General features: G+C 32.9%; 1 protein-coding gene across 1 annotated transcript in view; it reads left to right on the top strand.

The window, feature by feature from the left end:
* ROCK2 (Rho associated coiled-coil containing protein kinase 2) overlaps positions 1 to 26,277 on the top strand; it is a 143,352-nt gene that overhangs the window by 109,316 nt on the left and 7,759 nt on the right. Inside the window, exons 18-32 of the mRNA XM_059942209.1 lie at positions 1,183 to 1,342; positions 3,915 to 4,075; positions 4,443 to 4,627; positions 9,975 to 10,044; positions 10,777 to 10,880; positions 11,047 to 11,233; positions 13,226 to 13,319; positions 13,414 to 13,508; positions 14,298 to 14,477; positions 14,990 to 15,158; positions 17,357 to 17,427; positions 18,431 to 18,519; positions 18,956 to 19,034; positions 20,084 to 20,345; positions 20,433 to 20,646. Coding sequence (XP_059798192.1) covers positions 1,183 to 1,342; positions 3,915 to 4,075; positions 4,443 to 4,627; positions 9,975 to 10,044; positions 10,777 to 10,880; positions 11,047 to 11,233; positions 13,226 to 13,319; positions 13,414 to 13,508; positions 14,298 to 14,477; positions 14,990 to 15,158; positions 17,357 to 17,427; positions 18,431 to 18,519; positions 18,956 to 19,034; positions 20,084 to 20,345; positions 20,433 to 20,646 — 2,120 coding nt within the window. The remainder of the gene's footprint in view (positions 1 to 1,182; positions 1,343 to 3,914; positions 4,076 to 4,442; positions 4,628 to 9,974; positions 10,045 to 10,776; positions 10,881 to 11,046; positions 11,234 to 13,225; positions 13,320 to 13,413; positions 13,509 to 14,297; positions 14,478 to 14,989; positions 15,159 to 17,356; positions 17,428 to 18,430; positions 18,520 to 18,955; positions 19,035 to 20,083; positions 20,346 to 20,432; positions 20,647 to 26,277) is intronic.

A 26,277-nucleotide genomic window follows, 5' to 3' on the forward strand; every position in this document is an offset into this window, starting at 1 on the left:
ATAATGGAGACTTAACTAGTACAGTAGTTCAAAGGATGGAAAATAAGGATGAATCTGAGAAATATTTGGAGGAGGAATATTTGAGAACACTTAGTGATTGATTAGATATGGCATGTGAATAGTACTCAAGAATGAGTTTTGGGTTCCTAGTTTGTGACGAAGTCTATAGTGGTACCATTAATTAATAAAGAATAAAGGAAAAATAGCTGTTTTAGAGGAGACAGTGATAAATCCATTTTAGTCCTAAGTTGAGGTGCCTGTGAGACAGCCAAATTAGGATGTCTACAAAGAAGTCAGCTATGGTAGTAGCAGCTAGAAATATTTGAGAGTCATCGATATAGAAGTAACTCAAACCATGTGACTGGAAGAGCCCATCTGCAAAGAGATTGCTTAGAGCATTGGTTTTTCAGAGCAGAGTAAATTACTCTGTTGGTGGATTGTGTAGTTTGAAAAAAATCATTTTTATTCTTGAAAAACAAAAGAAATACCTATATTTACAATATAAATTGTAGAAAACAAAGAATTAGAAAATCTTTTGAGGATATATCGAAAATAGACTGACTTCTATTAAAGATTCTCAACTTAAAACAAGTCTCCTATGTGGAAAATAAGGGTGAATAGTAGAGGATCCTGAGATTTCTTTTTTTTTTTTTTTTTTAGATATAGCAAAGGGAAACATTAGGTATGTTTTAAAAGTTTGAGAAGTAATAATGTAGGAAGAGGAGAAGCATTATGGCTAAAGAACACTACTCCAGAGAACACCCAACATTTCAGGGGCAGCTGGGAGAAAACTTCACATGCAACAGAAAAGATGAGAGCAGGATGGGGAGAGCCAAGTGAGTTCAGTGTCAGGTATGTCAAGGAAATAGTTTCAAGGACAACAGTGAGTTCAAATGAAATAAAGACTATAAATGTCTGTTGAATTTGATATTGAGATATCATTTGTCACTTTACTGAGCTCAAGCAATCTCAATGAAGATCTCAAAACAGTAGAGCGGAGATGTGGGAGATGGGTACAGAGGGAAGTGAACAGGTAGAGTACATCGATTACTTTTACAAGAAGTTTGAAGATCGGAGAGAACACGTTGAACATTATTAGTAAACCTGTTTAAAAAAAAGACTGTTTTTGAAATTGCAAGCCAGTCTTTTTTGTTGATAGCTGCCATTTAAAATCTTTAATAGGAGAAGAACAACATGGAAATAGATATGACATACCAACTAAAAGTTATACAGCAGAGCTTAGAACAAGAAGAGGCTGAACATAAGGCTACAAAAGCACGGCTGGCAGATAAAAATAAGATTTATGAATCCATTGAAGAAGCTAAATCAGAAGCCATGAAAGGTACGCATTTTCATAAGAGGGTTTTCAGCAACATTTTACAGAATTGATTTTGTATTCAACTCTGATTTTGAAAAATATTTTAAAAAGTATTAGGGAAGCTTTACATATATGTTTTTCCTTGAAGGCAGCAGCCATTTCTAAGGTAGTAAGCCCCCAACACAGAATTACTCAACCAAATTTCTAGATCAGATAGAAGTTAATAGTTCAGTGCTATCAACAGTGGCAGGCATGCAGAGTGCGAAGCTCTAGATACATCTATTCAGATTTGGGGGATATGCTCTTTTTATAATATTTAGTTTGACATTTCACCAGCTGGTGTTACAAAAGTCTTGCGAGTTTATAGAATATAAGTTCACTGAATATTTTGAAATCTGGCATGATAAAGATACTAGCTAGATTTGGTCAAAGTCACACAATACTAATGAGTGTAGGGTAAGATAACAAAGTGAACTTTTCCACAAACCAAGCCCGTATCTTGGAATTAATTGTCTTTTAGATAATTTCTTGTCTTCCAAACTGACTGTTCATATATGATGGATTTGAAATTCCAAAGGAAATAAAGTGTTCTTGTCAAAGATTTATAAAACTCTTAAACAGAAATTTCACTTCATATTAAAGCATAACATTTATTAATAACTTAGCAATAAATAGCCTTTAAACTATTGAATGTAATTAAAATTGGAGATTTTTTTTTTAAACAGTTTAGTTTAAGGCATTGATTCTAGATGATAAAAGATGAAATGAGTGCTTTATTTAGAAATATCTAACAAGAAAGTTAGTGGGCCATGTTTCCCTGTCCATGGCCTAAAAAGACAAAGTTGAATTTCTTTTGAGGTCATAATTTAGATGCAATAAAATGCAAACATTTTTCACATTTGTAACACACACATATAATCACTACCCAAAACAAGATACAGAATCTTTATTTTCCTCATCTCAGTGAGTTCACTCATGCCTCTTTCTATTCTCTGTGCCCACATTAGGGTGATTAGTTTTTAAAATGAGTACATTTGTTTATAGATTATTCTCTGAAGTGTTGAAAATAAACCAATTTAGCATAATAATAACTCATTTTTTAAAATTCCTTTTTACAGCTGTAACGTAAGATACAGATGACTTTCATATTTTGTATGAATACACAAAACTTACATTTTATAGATGGTACTCACATCTGGTATAAAGCCTTTGGTCTTTCCAATGCATGTCATTGCATTGCATTCTTTGTTTAAGAATATGGCTTAGCAATGAATTACTAGTTACGTGACTTTCTCTAGTTACTTATCCTTTTTGTGCCTTGTTTCCTGTAAAGGGACAATTACTGTATTAGGTTGTTGTGAAAACCAAGTATAATGATACCTGAAAAGTGCTTAGAAATGCTAGCTATTTTTAGTAGTGTGTAAAAAATGGTTTCATTTTTCTACACTTTTGAAGACAGTTCATTAAAAACTGAAAATTCATAAGGTTTAATTTTTACCCAATATAACTTTGTAATAAATGATCATTAGAGGTTGAACATTAGGTATGAAGGAGCAGAAGAATCTATTGAATTTGAACAGATTTTCTAATCAGTACATCAGTAATCCTTTACATGTAATAACTTGCAGTTAATATGAAATCACTTGATTAGACATAAACTTTGCTCTTCACTTTGAGATTGAAAAAAGGTCTTTAGAAGTCTTTTCTGATTAATAAAACAAATTAAAAGTTTGTTGCAAATCATTTAGAAAATATAGGAAAATTAAAAGTAAAGATTAACCAGAATGCTACTAAATCAGGATGATATTTTGTATATTTTCTCAATTTCCTCTACTGTTTTGGTTTTTTTCCTTTTAAAAAATATTGTGAACATTTTCTTAGGTCACTGAAAATTCTCCTGTGTGAGCACTTATCAAGTGCTTGCCGTATCCAGGCAGCATTTAAGTACTACACATATGTTAATGCAGAATCTTTGCAAAATCCCTATGGGTGTAGGTGCTATTATCACCATTCTAGAGATAAGAAAACTGAGCCTCAGAGAGGTTAATTAAGTTGGCTAGTCAAATAATTAGGAAGTGTCAGAATAAACTCAGGAAGTTTGGTTCTAGAGTCCTGTCCTCTGCCAACTCCCTAAAACATATATTTTCATCCTCTGCATAGTAATATGCTAATATAGAAAGAGCCATTGAAGTCATAGGATCTACCTCTATAATGATTAGGATCTTGCTTAATGTTTTTAGGCAGGAAGAGTAACACTGAGAAGCACAGAGTAGCAGAAAAATAAATCTTTATTTAAAAAGATGTAAATGTCTTTTAGAAACACAAGTAAAGGCAGAATTATTTTGCTTTCATTAAAATGGATGTAATATTGTGGAGTGTGGTAGAATTTTATACCCTGCAAATGAAACACCTAATTTTCAAGCATGAAATTGTTGACATTTCAATTATATTAAGAGGAGAGATGAAAATATTAAATCGGAAATTTAAAAAATTATTAAGGCAGCATCATGTACTGTAATTTTTATTAGCACTGTGTCATGTATTTGATATGCTTCTTTTGTTTGATTCATGATTATGTCCATTTTTGTGGCAATAGAAATGGAGAAAAAGCTCTTGGAGGAAAGAACTTTAAAACAGAAAGTAGAGAACTTGTTGCTGGAGGCTGAGAAAAGATGCTCTATATTAGACTGTGACCTCAAACAGTCACAGCAGAAAATAAACGAACTCCTCAAACAGAAAGATGTGCTAAATGAGGATGTAAGTGTGAAGTTTACTAATAAATAATAGTAAACTATTTAATGAATTAATAGTAAACTAGGTTTATTTATAAAGTTTCAGTGATGGTTTTATAATTTAAAATTTTTTCTTGTAAAATAATATTCCATAATCTTTAAATTTTACCGAATTTGGATGATATACTAAATGAATCATGATTAAAACATTTTTAAAGACCATATTTTATTTTAAAAATATGTCATTATGGAAAATCCAAGAAATATTTTATTTTGAAGTGAATTAACTGTTTAAGGGGAAAAATCTGTTTTATATCATCATATTTACTGCCAGCTTCATTGATAAGAAAGTCAAAATAATTTACTTACATACCAATAACACTATTTTTTAGGTTAGAAACTTGACATTAAAAATAGAGCAGGAAACTCAGAAGCGCTGCCTTACACAAAATGACTTGAAGATGCAAACACAGCAAGTTAACACACTAAAAATGTCAGAAAAGCAGTTGAAACAAGAGAATAATCATCTCCTAGAAATGAAAATGAGCTTGGAAAAACAGAATGCTGAACTTCGAAAGTAAGTTAATTGTTTGAGACAAAATTTACTAATATGCACAACTATCCACATGTAAATTATCTTAATTTTGATTTATCTGGGGATTTTCTTTTGACCCTTTTATTTTCTTGACCACATTTTCTCTTTCTTTCTGTTTTAAGTAATGTGTTAAGTGCCACTGTTGTCCTTTAAAAAGATTTTATTTGCTTCCCCGACAGTTTTTTATTACTGCCACCTTATAATATAATATATAGAGTGTTGGTGTTGAAGAAGAAGAAAATGTCTGGGATTTGTACTCCATGCTCTTAGGATTTTTCCTCAGGATTATCCCTCAAGCATAAGTGCTTTTTGTTTGTTTCTTTAGTTTCTGGGACTTGGAAATGTTTGACTGTTAAACAAACACCATATAAAATTTTTAATCATTTTTTAGGATACACTCTAGTGCTATATTTAATTTACTTAGAAAATAGAAAACATTGGTAAAATACTTTTAAAGTATACAGTAATATACTGTTAAAATTTACCCCATCAGTCATTAGTAGTATAATTAGTTCTTCCCAATCATGACCAAAGGTCATATTGGATTCCAGTTATTTGATAGGAGGCAGAGTGAAAAGAAAATAAGCTTCGGGGCCAGACAGATCAAGGTGTGAATCCCATTTCCACTACTTACTAGCTGATCACCTTTGGGCAAAATATTTTAACCTCTCCGAACCTTTTGTCACACCTACAGAAGGGGGGCAGTAATAGCTTCCTTGTTAGGGATCTTGTAAAGCAGGGGTCCCCAACCCCCAGGCCACGGACTAGTACCAGTCCGCAGCCTGTTAGGAACCGGGCCGCACAGCAGGAGGGGAGCGGCAGGAGTGAGTGAGCGAAGAAGCTTCGTCTGCTGCTCCCCATCGCCCCCCGTCGCTGGCGTTACCGCCTGAACCATCCCCCCACCCCGTCCTGGTCCGTGGAAAAATTGTCTTCCAGGAAACCAGTTCCTGGTGGCAAAAAGGTTGGGGCCACTGTTGTAAAGGATAACAATGACTTATTTACAGCATCTAGCACATAGTAAATGGTAGGGACCATTATTACTACAACTGTTACTGTTACTATTACTAGTATGTCTACTATAGGACTATTACTTTGTTCCTATCACTTTTGCTAATTGCCTGCTTTTTATATACCTGTGACAGGTCAGTAAGATTGACACTGCTTAGGAAAGGATGGTCAAATATTCAAATATTGACACTTCCTAGGAAAGGATGGTCAAAAAGAGTTTGTTCTTTTTGCTGATCTATTGCCTGGGTAAACCTAGACTCTTAAACTTCATGAGATTTTAACTTTTAAAAATTGGAACTAGAAACTTGAACAGTATTCAGGCATCTTTGTCCAATATTTTTTTGTTCTTTGTTTTTTCCCCTGTGTGTTAGCTTTATTCTTCCCTCTCATTTTTTTATTTAACAGAAAACTTGGTCCTTCAAGAAGGACAAACTCTAGAGATATGTCTTATAGCTTCATTTATGTGGAGCGACCCTGATTTGGCTTTTCTGGATCTCTAAGTCCTGAGATGGAACTCATTTGCCTGGCTTTGGTCAGGAGCCTAAACTGTGGATCCTCAGTTTTAGGGAACACAGTCTTTAAAACTATTTGACTGCACAGCTATTCTCCATAGTATTTATTCTAACAGCAATGTTTATATGAATACAAGAGCTAGTTAAATATCTAGACTGTGTTTCTTCTCCTGTTCTAATTACTCTTTGTTTATACCTAATTTATGCTACTTAGTATATATGCCTATTATTTTCTTCATAAGTGCACTTGGATCTATTGTTTCTTAATCCCTCAGTTCCTAACCCCTCCTCGCCAAAGATACCCACATCTGCTGTCTTAATCACCTAACAGAGTATAAATTCATTGAATGGCAAAAAAAAAAAAAAGAAAAACCACACTTATATTTTGCTATCTCCAACCCTTGATTAATTTCTTGCACATAAGACATCCTCAATAAGTATTGCATGAATGAATGCATATCTATCATGTGTAAGGCACTGATAACCACTATGGGAGATTCAAAGATGAGTCAGATGTATTTCCTACCCTTAAGCTTACTAGCATTTTATCAGAAATTATTCCTTAGGAAGAGGTAAGGCAAGTACATAAATAATTGGAATACAAAGTTAAATATATATATATGCAATGAGAATTTACATATGAAGTGCTTTGTAGGCTTGCACTTGAAAATGGCCAACGTAGACTTCTTTTCTTCCTTCCAAGATTCCAGTAAAACTCTAGTAGAGGAATTTTTTAAATGTGTAAACCCACATCATGTCATTCCAGTGGATTGGAGGACAGGAAATTAGTTAATGAGATAGTGGCAGGTGGGTGGAAACCTTCTGCCTAATGAAGTAGAGCAGCGGAAGCAAGAGCCAGGAGTATATATGAAGTGGGATATAGGTGAAGAAGAAAAATGTTTCATTATTCAAAGCAGATACCTTGGAGGGCTGGAGTAAGATGTGATGTTATAAATGGAGCAATCTGCTGTTCATACTCTGCCACTACCCCTTGCAGAAATGTCTGTATTCAGGCATTGCCACCACTAGGGTTCCTACAGAGCATTCCCTCTGAAGAAATGGGGCATACCCTCTGTGGATAATTGGAACAGCTAGTATGGGGTCAGCAGCTCAGAGAAAAGCCTTTCTCATTCTGGCATTTAGTGGTCTTCCTGTTTATGACTGACTTCCTAAGCCTCTCATTTTAAACTGAAGTTTGCTATTTAGAAAACCCCTCCCCTGTACCCAGAGATTAAAATTTCTGATGCCTCCTGGTTACTCATCACTAGGCATTTGAGGAAAGCCTGCAGTATGAAAGAGAAAGACTATGATAAAGAAGAAGAAAAAGTGCCACCAGATGAAACATATATCAAAGAATAGAAGAGAACTTAACAAAAAGAAAGCACAAATTTTAAAAACCTGCTGGTAATAATTAGTACTGATCAAAGATTCTAGGAGATACTACTTCCATTAAACAAGAACCTGACATAATAAAGGACAGCCAGAATAGGAAGGAGCTCTTGAAGATGAAAAATTATTGCCAATGTAAACTTATTAGAAGGGTTCGAAGAAAAAAATCAAAGAAATTTCACAAAACATAGAACAAGAAGGAATAACTAGAAGATATGAGAGAAAAGCTAAGACACAGACAGACTGTTCCAGGAGTTCTAGCACCAAAGAATTCCAGAGAAACCCAGGGGAAGAAATTATTAAAGAAATAATAGAGAAGAATTTCCTATAGCTGGAAAAGAAGTCTTTAAATTGAAAGGACCCAGCAAAGATACATGAAAAAAGACTCACATTTAGACATGTTCTTATGGCAATAGGAAATGGAGGTTTGATTATGTCACTTAGACCAGTGATACAACTACATTAGGGATGGTAAGAGCTAAATTCTCACATCTGGCAGCAGGGAATTGGTAAATAATTAAAATGTATGTCAAGAAATAAGCTGAGATGTGGCGGTAACCACCAAAAAGAACAATACACAGAAATGAAACAAAGTGATTTTCTCTAGGGGAATAGGGTTAGCCCATGGATGGATATGGATAGGAGACTTAGAATTTTTTCTGTGCTAGTCTGTACTATCTAATTGTAACCATGTGCATATTATGTGGTTACTTTCTGAAAAATATTTTTTCTTAAATACCTAATGAATGTTGAGCTTTAAAAGTTACATATAATGAATGGTAGCTCTTCAAGAAGATCATGATATTAAAATTACACTGGGGTTTGCTGCAAGCGGGCTTAGCTGGTGATGATGATTTTAAATTTTTAAAACTTGTTCTTTCATATGTTATTAATTAGTATCTTTCACATTTTCCGCTCAGAGAAATAAAAATCATGATTCTTTAATAATACACTCATCAATAATAAAATAGAGAATTTACACAATTAAGTGACATTGAGTGATAATTTCCCTTTTATCCAGAAGTTGAAGGGCCAAGTAAGTAAACAAAGTGACCAAATTATATTAAATGCAAATAAGGATGAAAGTCCTAAGTAATATTAAATTGAAGATGGTGTGATTAAATCATTTAATCTTTCTGAGTTTTTTCTTGCTATCTACATTTTTATTTTATTTTATTTTATTTTTTTGGCCCTGCAGCATGTGGGATCTTAGTTCCCCAACCAGGGATCAAACCCATGTCTCCTGCAGTGGGAGCGTGGAGTCTTAACCACTGGACTGCCGGGGAAGTCCAGCTGTATACATTTTTTAAATATCTAATAGGTAGTAAAATATTTTCTCACTATAAAATATTCAGAACTATATTAAAAGATAAAGAGAAAACAATATAAGGTCTCCTTTATGAATGCAGACATAGTTAATCTCTACAGAGGTAATATATCTTAACAGTCTGTTACTTGAAAAATCCTTCCACACCCTTTTCTGTGCTTGTACCTGTACATGTATACCATATTTATAGGGTTGAGTTTTTTGTAGATTTTATTTTGTGTTTTTTGTTTTTTAATTGTATCGTATGTTGTGTTGTTCTCCAACTTTTTTTTTTCCCCCTTAGCTTTGACTTGGAATAACTGTAATACATATATTTTGTTAATAAGCCTAGACTTTAACTTATTTCAACCCAACCTCTTAAATGCATTGTTAGGCTCATTTTTTATTTTATTTATTTTTTTATTTAATTTTTTTCTTTATTGAAGATTAAAATATGTACAGAAAAAGTAAACAAATGGTAAGTGTAGAACTCAGTAATTTTTACAAAGTGTTCAAATCTGTGCAGTTAACCATTTACATTTAGATATAAAAACCTATACTCTTTACCTCCTTGCAGGCCCCCTCCCAGTCATTTCTTCACTCATTCTAAGATAATCAATTTTCAGGTGCTCTTTTAATTCTGCTACTTGGTTGACATAAATGGCTGATCACAAATGCATGCCTGAGAATATGTGATTTAGTGTTATTGGTTTAATATAGCACTATTTGGTCTCAGAATCCCTTTATACTCTTAAAAATTATTGAGGACCCCAAAGAGTTTTTGTTCCTGTGAGTTATATCTAATGTTATTTTTTGTGTTAGAAATTGAAACTGAGAAAATTTTAAAACACAAGAGCATACAAGCACACATTTCATTAGCTGTTGGAGTGATGAAATCATCATATGTCATACAGCCTCAAGAAAAGCCCATATACACTGAGATAATTAAAGCTTTAAAAATAGCAATGATTCTTAGTATTATGAAAATAATTTTACCTCATGAATTCTCTGAAAGGGTCTCAGTACTCCCACGGGTTTCCTAGACCACATTTTAAGAGTTGCTGGCTTAATATGTGTCTAACTTATTTAAACCTTTGATTCAACGTCCCCACAGAGAACGTCAAGATGCAGATGGGCAAATGAAAGAGCTCCAAGATCAGCTTGAAGCAGAGCAGTATTTCTCAGTAAGTTCCAGACGTGTTACTTTGAAAATTGTTGTATTTGTAGAATTTTTAAAAAATTTTTGCTGCAAAACCAGGAGACTGATCTTGTCTTTAGAATAGATTCTTATAGCAACTCCAGACAGAATTTTGGATGAATGTTTTGTACCACACACATACAAAAGGAACACCTGGGCAAGAGACTGTAGATAGTTTAACAGAAATCCATTGTCATTGCTAAAAAAATGGTTCTAGGCACATACTCATACCCTATGAAGTTGATTAAAAGCATTGATTTTTGAGGAAGAATATATTTTCATAATGAAAGAAAGAAAATTGTCATTTTAACCTTTGTACTTTTTGAGATCAGTTTTAAAATATGAAGTAGTAACTGTCACCTCTGTTTCATTGATTTTAAGCCAATAAAATTTTCTTGTCTAAATTAGTAATATTTTTTTTTGCCTCTTCATCCTATCAATCTGTGTCATTTAATGAGAAATCTCACTGTGATATCCAGTTGAAAATCATGCTTCTAAATTATTAGCTGAATTTTTATTAGTTAATTGGTTGATTACCAGAAAATAGAAAAGCTCATTAAACTGTTAATTTGCTCATGGGCTCAACATTACTGTTTTGTGAGCATATTTGTATGTGCTCAACTGGACTTTTTGTCTGGATAGCTTTTGAATGTAGAAATAATATTCCTGATGATGATGATGATGATGATACATATTTCTATTATATTTTGCTATTTAGACCCTCTATAAAACACAGGTTAGGGAACTTAAAGAAGAATGTGAAGAAAAGACCAAACTTTGTAAAGAATTACAGCAGAAGAAACAGGAATTACAGGATGAAAGGTAAGGATAAGATCCTTGTCCCTTTTGTTCATAGCCATGAACCCTACTCCTAGAACAGTACCTGCTCTATACTCCAAATAAAAATTTGTTGATGAAGTGAATTAGACAAAAATTTGACTTTGTAGTAAAAAATTGAACATTCAAATTTTATCCCTCTAAAATGTAGGGACTCCTTGGCTGCTCAACTGGAGATTACCTTAACCAAAGCAGATTCTGAGCAACTGGCTCGCTCAATTGCTGAAGAACAATATTCTGATTTGGAAAAAGAGAAAATCATGAAAGAGCTGGAGATCAAAGAGATGATGGCTAGACACAAACAGGAACTCACTGAAAAAGATGCTACAATTGCGTCTGTAAGTAAAATGCTTGGTTCTTTTTTGGTTCTAATTAAATTACTGTATCATAAATCTTCCTTAGGAATACTAAGAAAGTAACATAGATCTAAATGAAAAAGTGTATATGCTGGCTACAAGATATTTGACCTAGTGAACCATCAGCTTCTCAGTGTTTGGCAGAGAGAGGCTCAAAAAAAAACTACTTCCAATGGCTTCACCTGTTGGTAAATTCAGAGTTAAAGGACTAAAGTGAAAGGGAAATACCAAAAAGAAAACAGTTTGTCTTTTTTTCCTTGTTAAACCAGTCTTAGTTTAAAAGAACCTTAAAACTGATCATGAAGATTAGTTTAATCATGAAGGATAGTCATATGTAGGTTGAAAAAACTGCAAGAAAAATTTCAAATGGAAGTAAAATATCAAGTAGTTGAGTTTGCCTTATCAATTATCCAGACCTATTAAAATGCTACAGTAATTTAAAAGTTTGGCACTAGAACAGGGATATTTAATCCTGTTCGGTGGAAATGAGTAGGGGGGCCAGAAATAGATTCATCATGCACATACAGGAACTTGGCATACGGTGTCAGTGGCAGTATACAAATCAATGGGAAAGGATACAGATTTAATAAATGGTTTTGGAATAACTACATTTTTATGTGGAAAGGAATAAAATTAGTTTCTTGTTATCATTTACCATATACAGTGGTAAATTCTAGCTATCTTAAGAACTTTAAATATGAAAAATAAAATTTTTTAAATATTAAAATGTAATCCAAAATTTACTTATAACAGAAGATAACAAATAAATGACAGGGAAAAGATATTTGTAATGTATTTATTGAACAAGGGATTAGTATCTAGAATATAAGTGGAACTCCTACAATTCAACACGAAAAAGTTAAATAATCCAAAGGAAAAATTGGCCAAAAAAGAAAACCTAAAAATATGAGCAGATGTTTAACCTCACTAATTTTTAGGTAAAGACTGGATAAAATAACTTTGAAATACCATTCCATACCCATCATTTTGGCAAAAATTCAGTATCTGACTACTTTCAAATGTTTGAAGGATGTCTGGAAAATGGCATTCTTATTTACTGCTATCCAGAGTGTAAATTTAATATGGCACACTATAGTATAGTAAATTGTATGGCAATTTCCAGTAAATTTTAAATATTCATATAATCCAAAGAAAGTCCATAATAAGATAAATGTGCTAGAGGAATTCAGACACAATACTACTAGCAGCATAAATGTTTGTAATAGCAAAAAAATCAAATGTTATATTAATAGATGAATGAATGGATAAATGAAATGTGGTAGAAGATAGAACTACTATATCAGTTAAAATGAATTAATTAGGTCTTTATGTATATCAACAATTTAATTCTTAATATAATGTTGAGTGAAAGCAATTACAGAAAGATAAATGCAGTATGATGCTATTTATGGACAGTTTAAAATCACATAAGACCTCACTATATTATTTCACATATATGTAATAAAAGTATACAATCATGGATGGGAAGGATGAACACATAATTCACAATAAAATGTCCTTCAGGAAGGAAGAAGAGGAATAGGATTTGAAGTGAATACCAAAGAATGTCAACTTCTTTAGTAAAATTTTATTTTGTTTTAAAGCAATGTTCGGTAAGAAATTAAATTATGATTTTAAAATTTATTCTGCATGATGGAATGCAGAGCTTTGTTATAGTATTTGCTTTTTTTAGTTTACTAAATTGTTTTTCATTTAACATACTGCTAAGGATTTTTGAAAGAGGGCAATTTTTTGGCTTCCTTGGGTGCATATGAAGGTCGGTATGGTTAGCAAAATTTTCATCAAGGGCGAAGTTTGGTAAGGTAGGACAAAGGCAGGAAGTGTAGAGATAGATGTACTTAGAAAAACAAGAGTTTTAGCAACATTCTAGGATATTTTCATTTTGAAGTACTGCTTTAAAACTTAACATTTTATAAATTAGGATATGATTTTTGTTCTACTTTCATTTCTTAGCTCGAAGAAACTAATAGGACACTGACTAGTGATGTTGCCAATCTTGCAAATGAGAAAGAAGAATTAAATAACAAATGGAAAGATGCCCAAGAGCGTATGTACTAATAAGAATAACATTTAGTTTCAGTATGCTTAATGCTTGTCAGTTGCTGAATTATCAGTATAATTTTTACATTTTTCTGTTTCAGAACTATCAAGGTTGAAGGATGAAGAGATAAGTGCCGCAGCTATTAAAGCACAGTTTGAGAAGCAGCTGTTAACAGAGAGAACACTCAAAACTCAGGTGTGTATAATATGCTCTAAATATGATTTTGAAATTTTTCTTAGTTTACCTTTTTTACATTTTACTTCTAACATTACAGATTGGCTGTAGCAGTCATTGTTGGTATCAGTACTTGTGAACTGTCAGGATTATGTGATTTTTACCAGGTTGGGAGAAGCTAGATTTGATTAACATTGTTGAGTTCAGTGTTTATTAAAGTTTTTCTTAATTTTTCCATATGGAATCACAGTCCATCCTAATTTTTTATTGTAATCTGATAAATTTTTCTGCTTTTAAGAAACGGTAGAGAATGACCATTTGCTGACAGCCTGAAAAAGGGTCACTCTGAAAAGGCACCATGATTATTAACTCTTCTTTTTCTCAGCTCTCATGATTGTATATACAGCATGAATACTTGTGGGGTCCGAGATGCTCTGCTCTGTGGTTGGACACATGTTGTATTTTATTAGTGTGATGCCAATGCACAACTCTCTTCTAGGGTAAAAGAAGATCTGCCTTGTAGAAGTCTCTCTTGGAACTAAAAACCCAAAGTGGTAGAAGGTGACATTAGAGTGAACCTATACACATTTAAAATTACGGTTCTCAGAAAATATGAGAGTGAAAAAGTAATAGAGTATTGGTTGGAAAAGGATGATGAGTAATGAAGAGGGTGTATTTTTTAATATAGAAAGTGTTTCTTTGTGGCCCTGTGTGTAGGGAAGGTTTTGTAACTTGCTATTGGTGAATGACCAAGAAATCATCAACATAATTTATTTTATTTATTTACATACTTATCTTTATGTTTTTAAGGCTGTGAATAAGTTGGCCGAGATCATGAATCGGAAAGAACCTGTCAAGCGTGGTAGTGACACAGATGTGCGGAGAAAAGAAAAGGAGAATAGAAAGCTACATATGGAGCTTAAATCTGAACGTGAAAAACTGACCCAGCAGATGATCAAGTATCAGAAAGAACTGAATGAAATGCAGGCTGTAAGAATACTTTTTGAAGACTTCTTTTTAAGAAGTAGAATTATTTTCATGTCTGTATATATTTTATAGCTTATGGAGCATTTCTATTAATAATTACAGTGGTCACCCCTTATGCAAGGGAGATATGTTCCAGGACCCCCAGTGGGTACCTGAAACCACAGATAGTACTGAACTCTATACGTACTATATTTTTTCCTATACTATAAGGGGGTGGGTAGCATATACAGTGTGAATAAGCTGGACAAAGGGATGATTAACATCCCAGGCAAGCAGAGCCAAGCAATGTGAGATTTCATCACACTACTCAGAAATGGCATGTAATTTAAAATTTATGAATTGTTTATTTCCGGAATTTTCCATTTAATATTTTCAGACTGCATTTGACCTTGGATAACTGAAACCACAGAAAGTGAAACCTTGGATTAGGAGAGACTACTGTGTTATTGAACTAGGAAGCAAAATTATAAGATGTATAACATCCAGTTAATTTAACGTAATTTGATTTCTTGTAGCAAATAGCTGAAGAGAGTCAGATTCGAATTGAACTACAGATGACACTGGACAGTAAAGACAGTGACATTGAGCAGTTGCGGTCCCAGCTCCAGGCCTTGCATATTGGTCTGGATAGTTCCAGTATAGGCAGCGGACCGGGGGATGCTGAAGCAGATGATGGGTTTCCAGGTACAGATTTGTTTCCAGCCCTTATGTTTACTTTTGTCTTAAGTTAAATCAATTGATTGTTTTAAGACATTGACTGACTGCTCTTGAGGAAAAATATTTGTCATTTCTTTAAGGGAAAACCTACTCCTTAGATTGGAGGTTCCAGTGACAATTTAAACTATTTTATTTATTTATTTTTCACAAAATTTTTTATTTAAAAATACAAATGTAAATTTCACATATTTAGTTATTTAAATTAACTCTTTATATATTGTACATAGCTCTCTTTTAAGGCTTTCATTTTATTTTTTCTTAACTTCTTTCTGCATTCTTACTTCCTTTTATGTTGGGTGTTCAGTTCATATCACTCAGTCACACACTATGGAATCCATGTCATTCACCTACCAACGTTCCTCTACTTCTCTCAATATTGCCACTAAGCCTTCCAGTTCTCATATGCTTCTTGACTCTGATTCTGACTCAGAAGAAGAATCTGTGCCTTACTTACCTATTTCATCGGAACCTAATGGTACAGGTGATATCCTGAAAGTCTTTCGCCTCTGGGTTTTTTTTCCACTACCCATAATTTTAGTCCTTTTGAAAAATTGTTGTAACATTAACTAATATTCACTAACTCTAACAAGTTGCTCAGTTAACAAGTCTCAGTTAAAAAGAAACTGCTGCATGAACAAAGAATTTGTTTTTTAAAGTATTTTCACATGGCATTGCTATTACAATTGATAGATTTATTTTTTCAGCTTACAAGAAATAGAGCGGTACTTTATATCATTTAAGAACATACGGTTTCACTGTCTGTTTCTTCCATTTTTAACCAAGAAGAAATTCTTTCTGAAGTTTCATATCAAGAATGACAGTACAGAAAAAGCACGTGTAGACTGTTTTAGAGGATGTGTTTAGGTTTTCCTTGCGTCAACATTGTGCTAGGCCTTAAGAAAAGCATAAGACAATTTGACCTGATCCTTGTGCTGAAAAGATTTATAGTTTAAGTGAAGAAACCAGATGGAAAACCCTTAAACTGTTATGTTTAACACAAAGTTAGTGTGAGTACAAAAAACGTTTAAAGTAAATGCCACAGGAAAGTAGTGTATAAGCAGTTGAACGTAAAGTAAAATTTAATCTATTAGTTGAATTCAAAGTAAACTAGCTATATTTATTTACATTGTTGTCACATTTCCCAGGTATATATCAGTATAAATCATAGGTGATTATACTGAAGTTGTTTCAGATCTTAGCAATAAAATTATTTCAGTCTTACCCATATTGTTAGAGGTCATCTGATTAGTCCCTTGAATTGGCATAGGACCATGTCCAGACAGTTGAGAATATGGCTGTTTTTAATGACAGCATTTCTGTTCATGGAGTCTGGAAGGTTATTGATGTGAGAGAGAGAGTATAAGCCTTGGAGTCAGAGACGTGTCCCCATGTGACCTTCTGTGGGGTTGTTGTGAGGGTTAACAAAGATTTATGTAAAGTGTCTAGCACAGTTCAGACACATAGTCGATGTTAAGTGATAGGCACTTTTATTATTAGCATAACCTCCAAAAATGCTTATTTCACTTAATTATTTCACTAAAATAAACTGATCAAATACCATTAGAACAAATTCTAAGGGTTCAGAGAGTTTCCTTGGTTGAACTAGAACTTTATTGATTTTAATATTTTGGAATTTAGGAATCTTTTGGTTTATTGCTGCTTATTAGCCATATTTGATCTGTAATTTACACAGTTTTATTTCATTATATTATAGCCATTCTAAAAGTCCATTTTCTCTGAACACGTAATTACTCACTTAAAATGTTTTCTCTTCAAAGAAGATGTGCACTATACCTGTAATTAGGCCTTCTTCCAAAGGAAAAATAGAGGATTCTAATTCAGGTGTACTGGTGAGAATAGAGAGCTGCTTTTCTTTTTTGCAACTTTTCTGTGGAACTTTGCAAATGCATGAATTTAATTAACAGGGCATTTGACATTATAAACTACAGGATATGTATTTCCAGTGTGATATAACCTGGATTTTGTTTTGCATTGTATAACTTGCTTATACTGATCCTGCATTATTATTATATTTTAGATGATGTATAATGGTAAATTCTGAACGGCATATTTCATTTGTGACTTTCATATTAAAAGTTTATTAAATTCCTCATTTTCTTAAGAGACTTGTTATATTTATTCTCATATCTTGTGCTTATTTATAGAATCAAGACTAGAAGGATGGCTTTCATTGCCTGTGCGAAACAACACTAAGAAATTTGGATGGGTTAAAAAGGTATTTGAAAATGGTTCTTTTGTTTTGCTTTTGGTTTAGCTACAGCCATTTCACTTTTGTGGTTGTAAGATATATATAACTAGAACTTTTAGACACATAAAACTTGTTTTCACTTTCTGATTTGGAATAATATAACTTTATGTATCTTTTTTTTTAACTTTATGTATCTTTGTGGAAAAAAAAAACGTTTTCATCACTACCGTGTTGTTAATAATAAAATAGTTTTTGGTGTTAGGAAAATAGAAGCCTGTTGACCTTGGTGCTTTTGTTGTTTCAGTGGGAAAACAACTCTGGATATGACAGAAAGTCCCATTTGTTTCTTTTCCTCTGGTACTATGATTATCGATATTATGTTCATTTTTGATAAGTGTCTTATTAGCCTTAGGCTGTTATAACAAAATGCCACAGACTGAGTAGCTTGTCAACAACAGAAATTAATTTCTCATGGTTCTGAAGGCTGGAAGTTCAAGATCAAGGTGCCAGCCAGCATGGCTGGGTTCTGGTGAAGGTCCTCTTCCAGGCTGCAGACTTCTTGCTCTGTCCTCATGGTGGAAGGTGTAGGAATTTCTCTGGAACCCCTTTTATAACGGCACTAATCCCATTCATGAGGGCTCTGGTGTCATGGACCTAATCAACTTCCAGAGACCCCTCTTCCTAATACCATCCCATTAGGTGTTAGGATTTAACATATGAATTTGGGGGAATACAAACATTCAAACCATAGCAATAAGGTTACTTATGCTATTGGATCTTGAAGTGAAATCAGTCCAAAAAATATTTGAATTTATTCCCCCCCGCCCCCCCAATTTGCTTGTTTAAAGTATGTACATTTATTGTTATTTTGAGGAAGACTTTTTTAAGGATACATTAAGATAACTTTTTAGGTATTTAATTTATATTTTCTATGATTTTTATTGCTAATATAGAATTTATTTTCAAAGAAAAATGAATAAGATATATATTAACTTCAATCATTAATTCCTTTCCTCTTTCTTTTTAACAGTATGTGATTGTAAGCAGTAAGAAGATCCTTTTCTATGACAGTGAACAGGATAAAGAACAATCTAATCCTTACATGGTTTTAGATATAGAGTAAGTATTTTTATTAGAATATTTAGGAACTTTATCTTTTAAAGTTTAAGAGTAACGTGACCTTTTCATCAAGTTAGTGTAATTTATTAGTCATATAGTACAATGTATATACTCCTATAGTATAGCTGCTAGCATACTGTTGTTACATTTTCTTATTTTGCTTCATACAGATGAAAGTCTGGGATATAGAGTTGGCTAAAACGTCTTTATTTCATGGGTCTTTAATATGTTGTTTTCTGAAACTAATTAGAAAATTTCTGACTTACTGGAAATTTCTCAAAAAGCAAGGAGTGATTGAATTTATAGAGCAGGATATTCTCTGACCTTCTAACAAGGGTCAAAGTAGTCAGTTGTAATTTCTGACATAAGTATAGGATAACTAATATAATTTGATCCGTTGGTAATACTTTACTCCTTTATTAAAAATCTTTTATAGCAAGTTATTTCATGTCCGACCAGTTACACAGACAGATGTATATAGAGCAGATGCTAAAGAAATTCCAAGGATATTCCAGGTAAACCGTTTTATTTTGTGGTTTGTTTGTTTTGTTTTTTCACCTTTATACATTCTCAGCATGACATGACATAACAAATTTCTTTATTCTTGGGGCTTTTTCAGATTATCTTTCAATTTTAGTCCCATTTAAAGGTGGTTTGTTCCTTTGTGACTTTCATGCTTATGCTATTTAGATACATCTTAATTCTTCTCTCCATTTTACTTGTTAAACTCTGTAGTGTGTTTATATCATGTTTCTAGCCTTTGCTGTGTATCCTTTTGTTCAAGGTTGGTTATGATATTTTTTGAGCATGAATGTTCTCCTGTTTTTAGTTTTATGCTCAGCTCTCTAGAAAGTTAAAAAAATTGCTTGTGAAGTTAAATTTTGCCCCCAGGAGCCCTTTTACTTCCAATTTAAGGTGAAGACAAATTCTCCCCTTTATTACTTCCATTTTAAAATTAGTCAAACCAACAATTACTGAGTTCCTTCTGTGTAAAAGCCATTGTGCTTGGTGTACTGTGGGAAAGTTGGCTGCTTACTTTCTGAATGCTTAGAATGTTTATTTGGAGTATATTATACATCCTTTCCTCTTTTCCTTTCTTCCTCAACTCTCCAAATACAAATCTTTTCAATTAAAGCTATATTTGCAGTTATCACCAAGTTGTCTATTTTTGAGAATCACAGAGCCTCAATTCATACAATTGCCACATCTCTTCAGGTGTTTTGAACATTCCCTCCCAGAAAAACTTTCTAACACTAATCAAGTGCAGATTTACCTTTTGCTAGCCTATTCTGATAAAATTGCTGAAACATAGGAAGATAACATGGAGAAAATAAGGAGGCATCATTTGAACAGGATTGATTCTTTTGAAATGTGAACCAAAGTGACTGGCTAATGACTTTTCTCATCTGAGCTCTTGATTTGAACCTACTAGCATTAGAACATCAAATGCATTTTCTTCTCATTGAATAGTTTAGGCTAATTTTATTTACACTATAAGAATCATTATTACATAAAAAATAACCTATGTTTGAAGATCATTCATTGTTCTTTTTGGTGTTTATAGATTCTGTATGCCAATGAAGGGGAAAGTAAGAAGGAACAAGAATTTCCAGTGGAGCCGGTGGGAGAAAAATCAAATTATATTTGCCACAAGGGACATGAATTTATTCCTACTCTGTATCATTTCCCAACCAATTGTGAGGCATGTATGAAGCCATTGTGGCATATGTTTAAACCTCCTCCTGCTTTAGAGTGCCGTCGCTGTCACATTAAATGTCATAAAGATCACATGGATAAAAAGGAGGAAATTATAGCACCTTGCAAAGGTAAATAGTAAATTATTTGCTCCATCAATATTATTTATGTTCAGATCATTTTAAACATATTAATCTTTTTCAAATATTTCTTTATAGTGTATTATGATATTTCATCGGCAAAGAATCTATTGTTATTAGCAAATTCTACAGAAGAGCAGCAGAAGTGGGTTAGTCGGTTAGTGAAAAAGATACCTAAAAAGCCTCCAGCTCCAGACCCTTTTGCACGGTCATCTCCTAGAACTTCAATGAAAATACAACAAAACCAGTCTATTAGGCGGCCAAGTCGACAGCTTGCCCCAAACAAACCAAGGTAATAAATTAAAGTGTGGTAAAACTTAAAGTGTTTAAAAAAATATTTTGCTATTTATACTCAAATTACAGACTTTCCTAATTGCAATTTTTCTTTGGTATTTTCATGATCTATGGAATACCAAATGTTTGAAACTATTTCATTGTGCATGTCTCATTCATTTATTCAGCTGGATGTAATAAATTTACTTACTAAATCACACACATATATTAAATTCAACCAAAAATATATGAAGGGCTCATTTTTGTCATGTATATGTATTGGGTTGGCCAAAAAGTTCATTCGGGTTTTCCCATAAGAATGAACTTTTTGGCTAACCCAATACATAATCATAATATTTTAGTATTTTATAAGCACATTGACTTAACTTATTGATTTAGTAGACAGGATGCACACACAGACCTTTAAGTGTCAGGTACACACATTGTTTTTATTATTGCAAACCTCTTAAACCTCTTTTATGTTAGAGACTTGTGGGGGCAGGACTGAAATCTTAATTCAGATCTATAAGTTTAAAATAATAACTTGTCTCAGATTTAAAGAGTAATACAGATCAGCTTTAAAAATGCAAAGATTAACTAATGAATATAGTGGGCATTTTTTATAATTGAAGTGGAGTTGGGAATATGGAGTAATGATAGAGATTATTATTGCACAAAAACATTTTGATGGAGCCATTTTCATATAGCTGCATTATAGTAATTTTTGATTCAGAATAACCATTTCTTGACTTACTAGCTAATACAGTATTTATAAATAAATACTGCTATTCATTGAAATGAACATGAAGATTTGTTTAGCTAAAGGATAAAGTATATACTTAGATCATGTATCTGATTTCAAGTGTCCTTTTTGTTCCCTAACACAGGACCTTCAGTATATGAATAATGATGTGCATTGGCTGTATTATCAGAAATATTTTCATTCTAGCCACAACATCATGTATGAAACTGTTCTTGACACTAATATCTCAAGGAAATAATTTAGAATGGCAAAGGTAGAATTGGTGTTTCAGCAGTGAAAATGTTGAATTTTTGTGTGAGATATGATAAAACTAAATATTGTAGAATTAGCGATTATATGATAGTAATTGACCTGAAGAAACTCAAAAGAATTCAGAGACACTGAAGGTCATTCCATGTACCCTGTGCAAAACATCTAAAAATTAAATTTCTGTTATTAATATTGTAGAACCATTAATGCATAAATGCCAAGCTATTTTAATACCTGACAATATATAGTGCTTTATAGCTTTCAATGTGCTTCCATATGTTGGGTTGGCCAAAAAGTTCGTTCGGGTTTTTCCGTAAGATGTTATGGAAAAACTCGAACGAACTTTTTGGCCAACCCAATATATTCTCTTAACTTTCTATATATTCTTTCATTTGATCTTTAAAATACTCATGGAGTAGAATAGGTATTACTCTTTTTCTTTTTGAGACTCTAGAAAGGAAGATAATTTGTTAGATTCAAGACTATAAGAGCTATAGTTTTTTTAGTATATTTTATTCTTTTGTGCTATTTGACAAGTTAATGATTTCACTACATGTGTTAAGACATAAGTTTACGAAGCAGTTTTCAGACCAAGTGAGGCATGTTTTCAATTATGTAAGTTTTCATGTTCGCTGACTTATAATTTTCTTGCCCCCCAGTTCAGCATTATGATTTATTTTAAAGCACATTTACTTTTGATTTTTGTTACTTTTTTTTTAGTTCTGGCCCTGCCCTTCGAATCATTCTTCACTGATTTTTTTTAATACATTTTACATAGCAACAGTAAGTAATAGGGATTTCTTTCTCTCACAACTATGCATGTAGATAAAACTAATACCAAAACTGACTGTAAAATGTACAGGGTTTTTTTTTGGAATTTTAAAATCTAATACGCTCTTTAAAATTTTAAATGTAAAGATGGGCAAATTTAAAATACAGTTTTGCATTTTATTATGCCTCTGCAACATTATTTCTATTGCTTTTAACATCTGTGCCTCCATTGCTTCATTAACTCATAAAATTGTATCTGTGTCTATCCTTAGGTGAATAACCCTACATTTTGCATTCCATTTTGGGTGTCACATTTTATGAGTAGCATACACAAATTGGAAGGTATACAGAAGAGAATTACTGAGGGAGTAGTGGGTCATTTGAAGGTGTTACATACACATGTAGCAAGTGAAGGAACTAAGGATATTTTAGTCTTCTGAGGAAGTGTTTTGAAAGGATGGGAGATCATAAATAACAATAAAGAGTTAAAGGATTTTTCCTTGGAAGAACCAAGCAGAGGGGCATATTTTTCAGTCAGCTGGGAAGAACTATCAAGCAGTCAGATTTGCAAAATTGAAAGAATTGGCTTGCTCTAGAATAGTGAGTGCCCTGTCTCCACAGGTGTGCACCTGATTTAGATGACTGCTTGGCAGAACTGTGAGGGAGCAGCGCTCCTTGATCCGTCCTGTGTATGCAGTCTGATGTCGCATAGCGTGGCTCTCGGGGAGTTAAGCACTGGACTGGATGGTCTGCAGTACCCTACTAATTTATAACTAACTCCTGTGGACGAACGGGTAGAGCTTTAAACGATTATCCAAGAAAACCTAGGAACAGAATTTCTGGTGTGTATCACCAGTAATTTAATATCTAGCTCTTCATTTGTGTTTATTTAATATTAGTCTTAGCACTAGTCAGTCTAGCTTTAGTTGAACTAACTCACATGCTGTCTTTCTTAAAACAAATGTTTGGCTTCATTAGACATCATCAAATATATATATTTCTATACACACTAAAACATAGTACCCATAAATATTCATCTGATCTTTTTTTTTTTATTCCTTTGTTAACAACTGCATCATTATATTTTTTTCCTTTGGCTTCTGTGACGTTCTTTGTTCTGATTCTCCTTTTACCTCTCTTTGCAGCACTTCCCTTTTTCTGTAGTGAAGTGCTTTAAAGTAATAAATGTTAGCTACTATTATTATATAAAATAACAATTTTATTATATAAAATAATTTTTGAGGGCATATTATAATATGCTAGGCACTCTTCTGAGAGCTTTAACTGTACTAACCCATTCATTCTCATAACCACCCTGTGATTTAGCTATTTATGTCTATATTTTACAGATGAGGAAACTAAGGCACAGAAACATTGTGTGCCCAAGGTCACACAGCTAATAAGTAGCAGAGCCATGAGTTTAGATCCAGATAGTCTAGTTCCAGATCCTGCATTCTCAACTGTAATACTTCACTGCCTCACAGTGATTCAAGTAGACTTGAATTAATTGACAGTTTATAAAGCAACGTATAGAAATGCTATTCTAGAAGAATGTTTCCTCGGTAATTTTGAGTTAAAATACTATGCTGGAAAAGTAAGAAATTTGTGAATAAAATGCCTACTTTTGATGAAGACAGTTTGGAGAGATCTTAATTTGTTCCAGTGCAAGACACAAAATACTGGTCCCTGCTGAGGGCATTTCTCTTTAATTATCTTTTTCTTTAAAGATTTTTAAAAATTATTTAAGCCACATAGAAAAGTATAAAGCAAAAATGCAACCAATACTAGTTTATTCAGTTTTTAAGAAATAAAGCATTGCCAGTACAGTTAAAACTTAAGGGTGGGGGGAGCTATTATTTTGTCATTATCTCATCTTTATCTTTTCCAGTTCTAAATATTAGCACATTAATAGACTAATTGGGAAAAAATATAATAAAGTTATATACAACTTGGTGTCAAAAATAAATCCATAAATGAAGTAGAAGGAAATAGGGGAATATGTATCTGATCTTGGATTAGAGAAGAACTTCCTAATAATAAAAGCAAAGAAAGAAAATAAAAAGATTGACTAACCAAAAATTAAAGCCTTGTAGATTTAAAAACACCACATATTTTACAATACATCTGCGAAAGATGGGTTAGTATCTTTGTGCATGGAGTTCTTATATAAGTCATTTAGAAAAAGGGAATTGACTCTTCCCAATATAAAAATTAGTGAGGAACATATAGGCATTACCATGAATATGAAAAAGTGATCAACCTGATTACTAAGCAAAGAAATTAAAATTAAAACTATATTGTAAAACTATTCTCACCTGCCAAAGTAGTAAGGATTAAGAAACTTAGTATTGGTAAGATGTAAAGAAACAAGCCCAGTCATGTGCTGCTAAGTAGAACTCAAAACTAAATGCTAGTAGAACTCAAAACTAAAACCCTTCTGAAGCAGTCTTTGGCAATAAGTTTTACAGGCCTGAAGTGTATACCCATTGATCAATTAATGGATGAGCATAGACAATCAAACAGATAATTACAATACTGTTTAACATGTTGTTTATTATGGAGGCATGAACAAGTGTTATGGGAGAACAAAGGAAAGCATAGAGAATTCTGCCATTAAAACATCAAGAACGGTCTCAAAAAAATGGCGGATAAGTAACTTCCCAGGCAAAGAAATAAGGTAAAAGACAGCTTTAGGCAAAATGTTATGTGTAGAGGCACTAGTTGTCAGAATTACCTATGTGTTTGTAATGTTGTATTGGGTTAGGGTGGGGAGAGGGTAATAACAGGAAGTGGTAGAAGATGACACTGGAGAGAAAGCTCTGAGCCAGATTGAAAAGGACCATGTTCACTATGCTATAGGAGTTTTGATTTTGTTCTGATAGAAGGCTTTCAACAAGAGATGAGTATGTTTTGACTTAATGAGATCCTGAACTAAAGTATTGACAGTGAAAATGGAGAGAAGAAACCAAGTTAAAGAAAGATTCTTTTTTTGGGGGGGGGGGGAACTATTAATGCTTTTATTACCAGAATGTATGAAACATTGATCCTTTTATAATTCTGCAATACAGCCTCAGATTCCCATAGTTTCAAAACAACTCATCTTTTAAATTTCCATAACATCCATTTAGAATAAATGATTTTGTTGCTGTTCACAGTAAAAGACAGTCTTTAGCTTTGATGGTTCAGACCTAATTAAACAGAAATGGCTAACTTTGGGCCTAAGATAAATGTGGTATAGAGAGAAGAGCACAGAACCCTACCAATAACCCTACACATAAACCATACTCCATTCAAATAGTCCTGGGACCTCACTGAACGGACTTTCAAATAAGTAATTAAGCCTCCAATTAAAAAACATTTTAAAATGTACTATCTGATAAACTTAAAATACAAAAAATGCAGTATCACCAATTATGTGCATTTTCTAGGATTCATTTTAAAATTCAGACTAATGTTTAACAATAGTATTTCAATTAAATTATGACATTTGAAAAAGGTTATACTTCTGGGGAAAGATCACATAAACATGCTTTTTGGGAGAAGATATGTTTGGAAAACAACAGTAATGGATAATTAATATTGCTTTAACATTTCTAAAATCACATAAAGATGATTATCTCTGATTGCCATTTCAGTAAGTTTCGATGCAGGGTGTGTTACTGTCCACTTACTAGTAACCAAAGCACACATAGAACAGACTTGTAACAAATACTCAGAATCAGTTCTTTTCATGAGCTAAACATTTCTGAGACTTTAAGATTCATGTTTGAACATACAGTACTCCAATGTTGGCTACATAAAATAAAATAAACAGAAGATCTTTTTCAGAGGAGGCTCAATCATCAGAGGCTGTATTGCATTTAAGGA

Source organism: Balaenoptera ricei, chromosome 13, assembly GCF_028023285.1.
Source record: "Balaenoptera ricei isolate mBalRic1 chromosome 13, mBalRic1.hap2, whole genome shotgun sequence".
NCBI classification, from domain to species: Eukaryota; Metazoa; Chordata; class Mammalia; order Artiodactyla; family Balaenopteridae; genus Balaenoptera; species Balaenoptera ricei.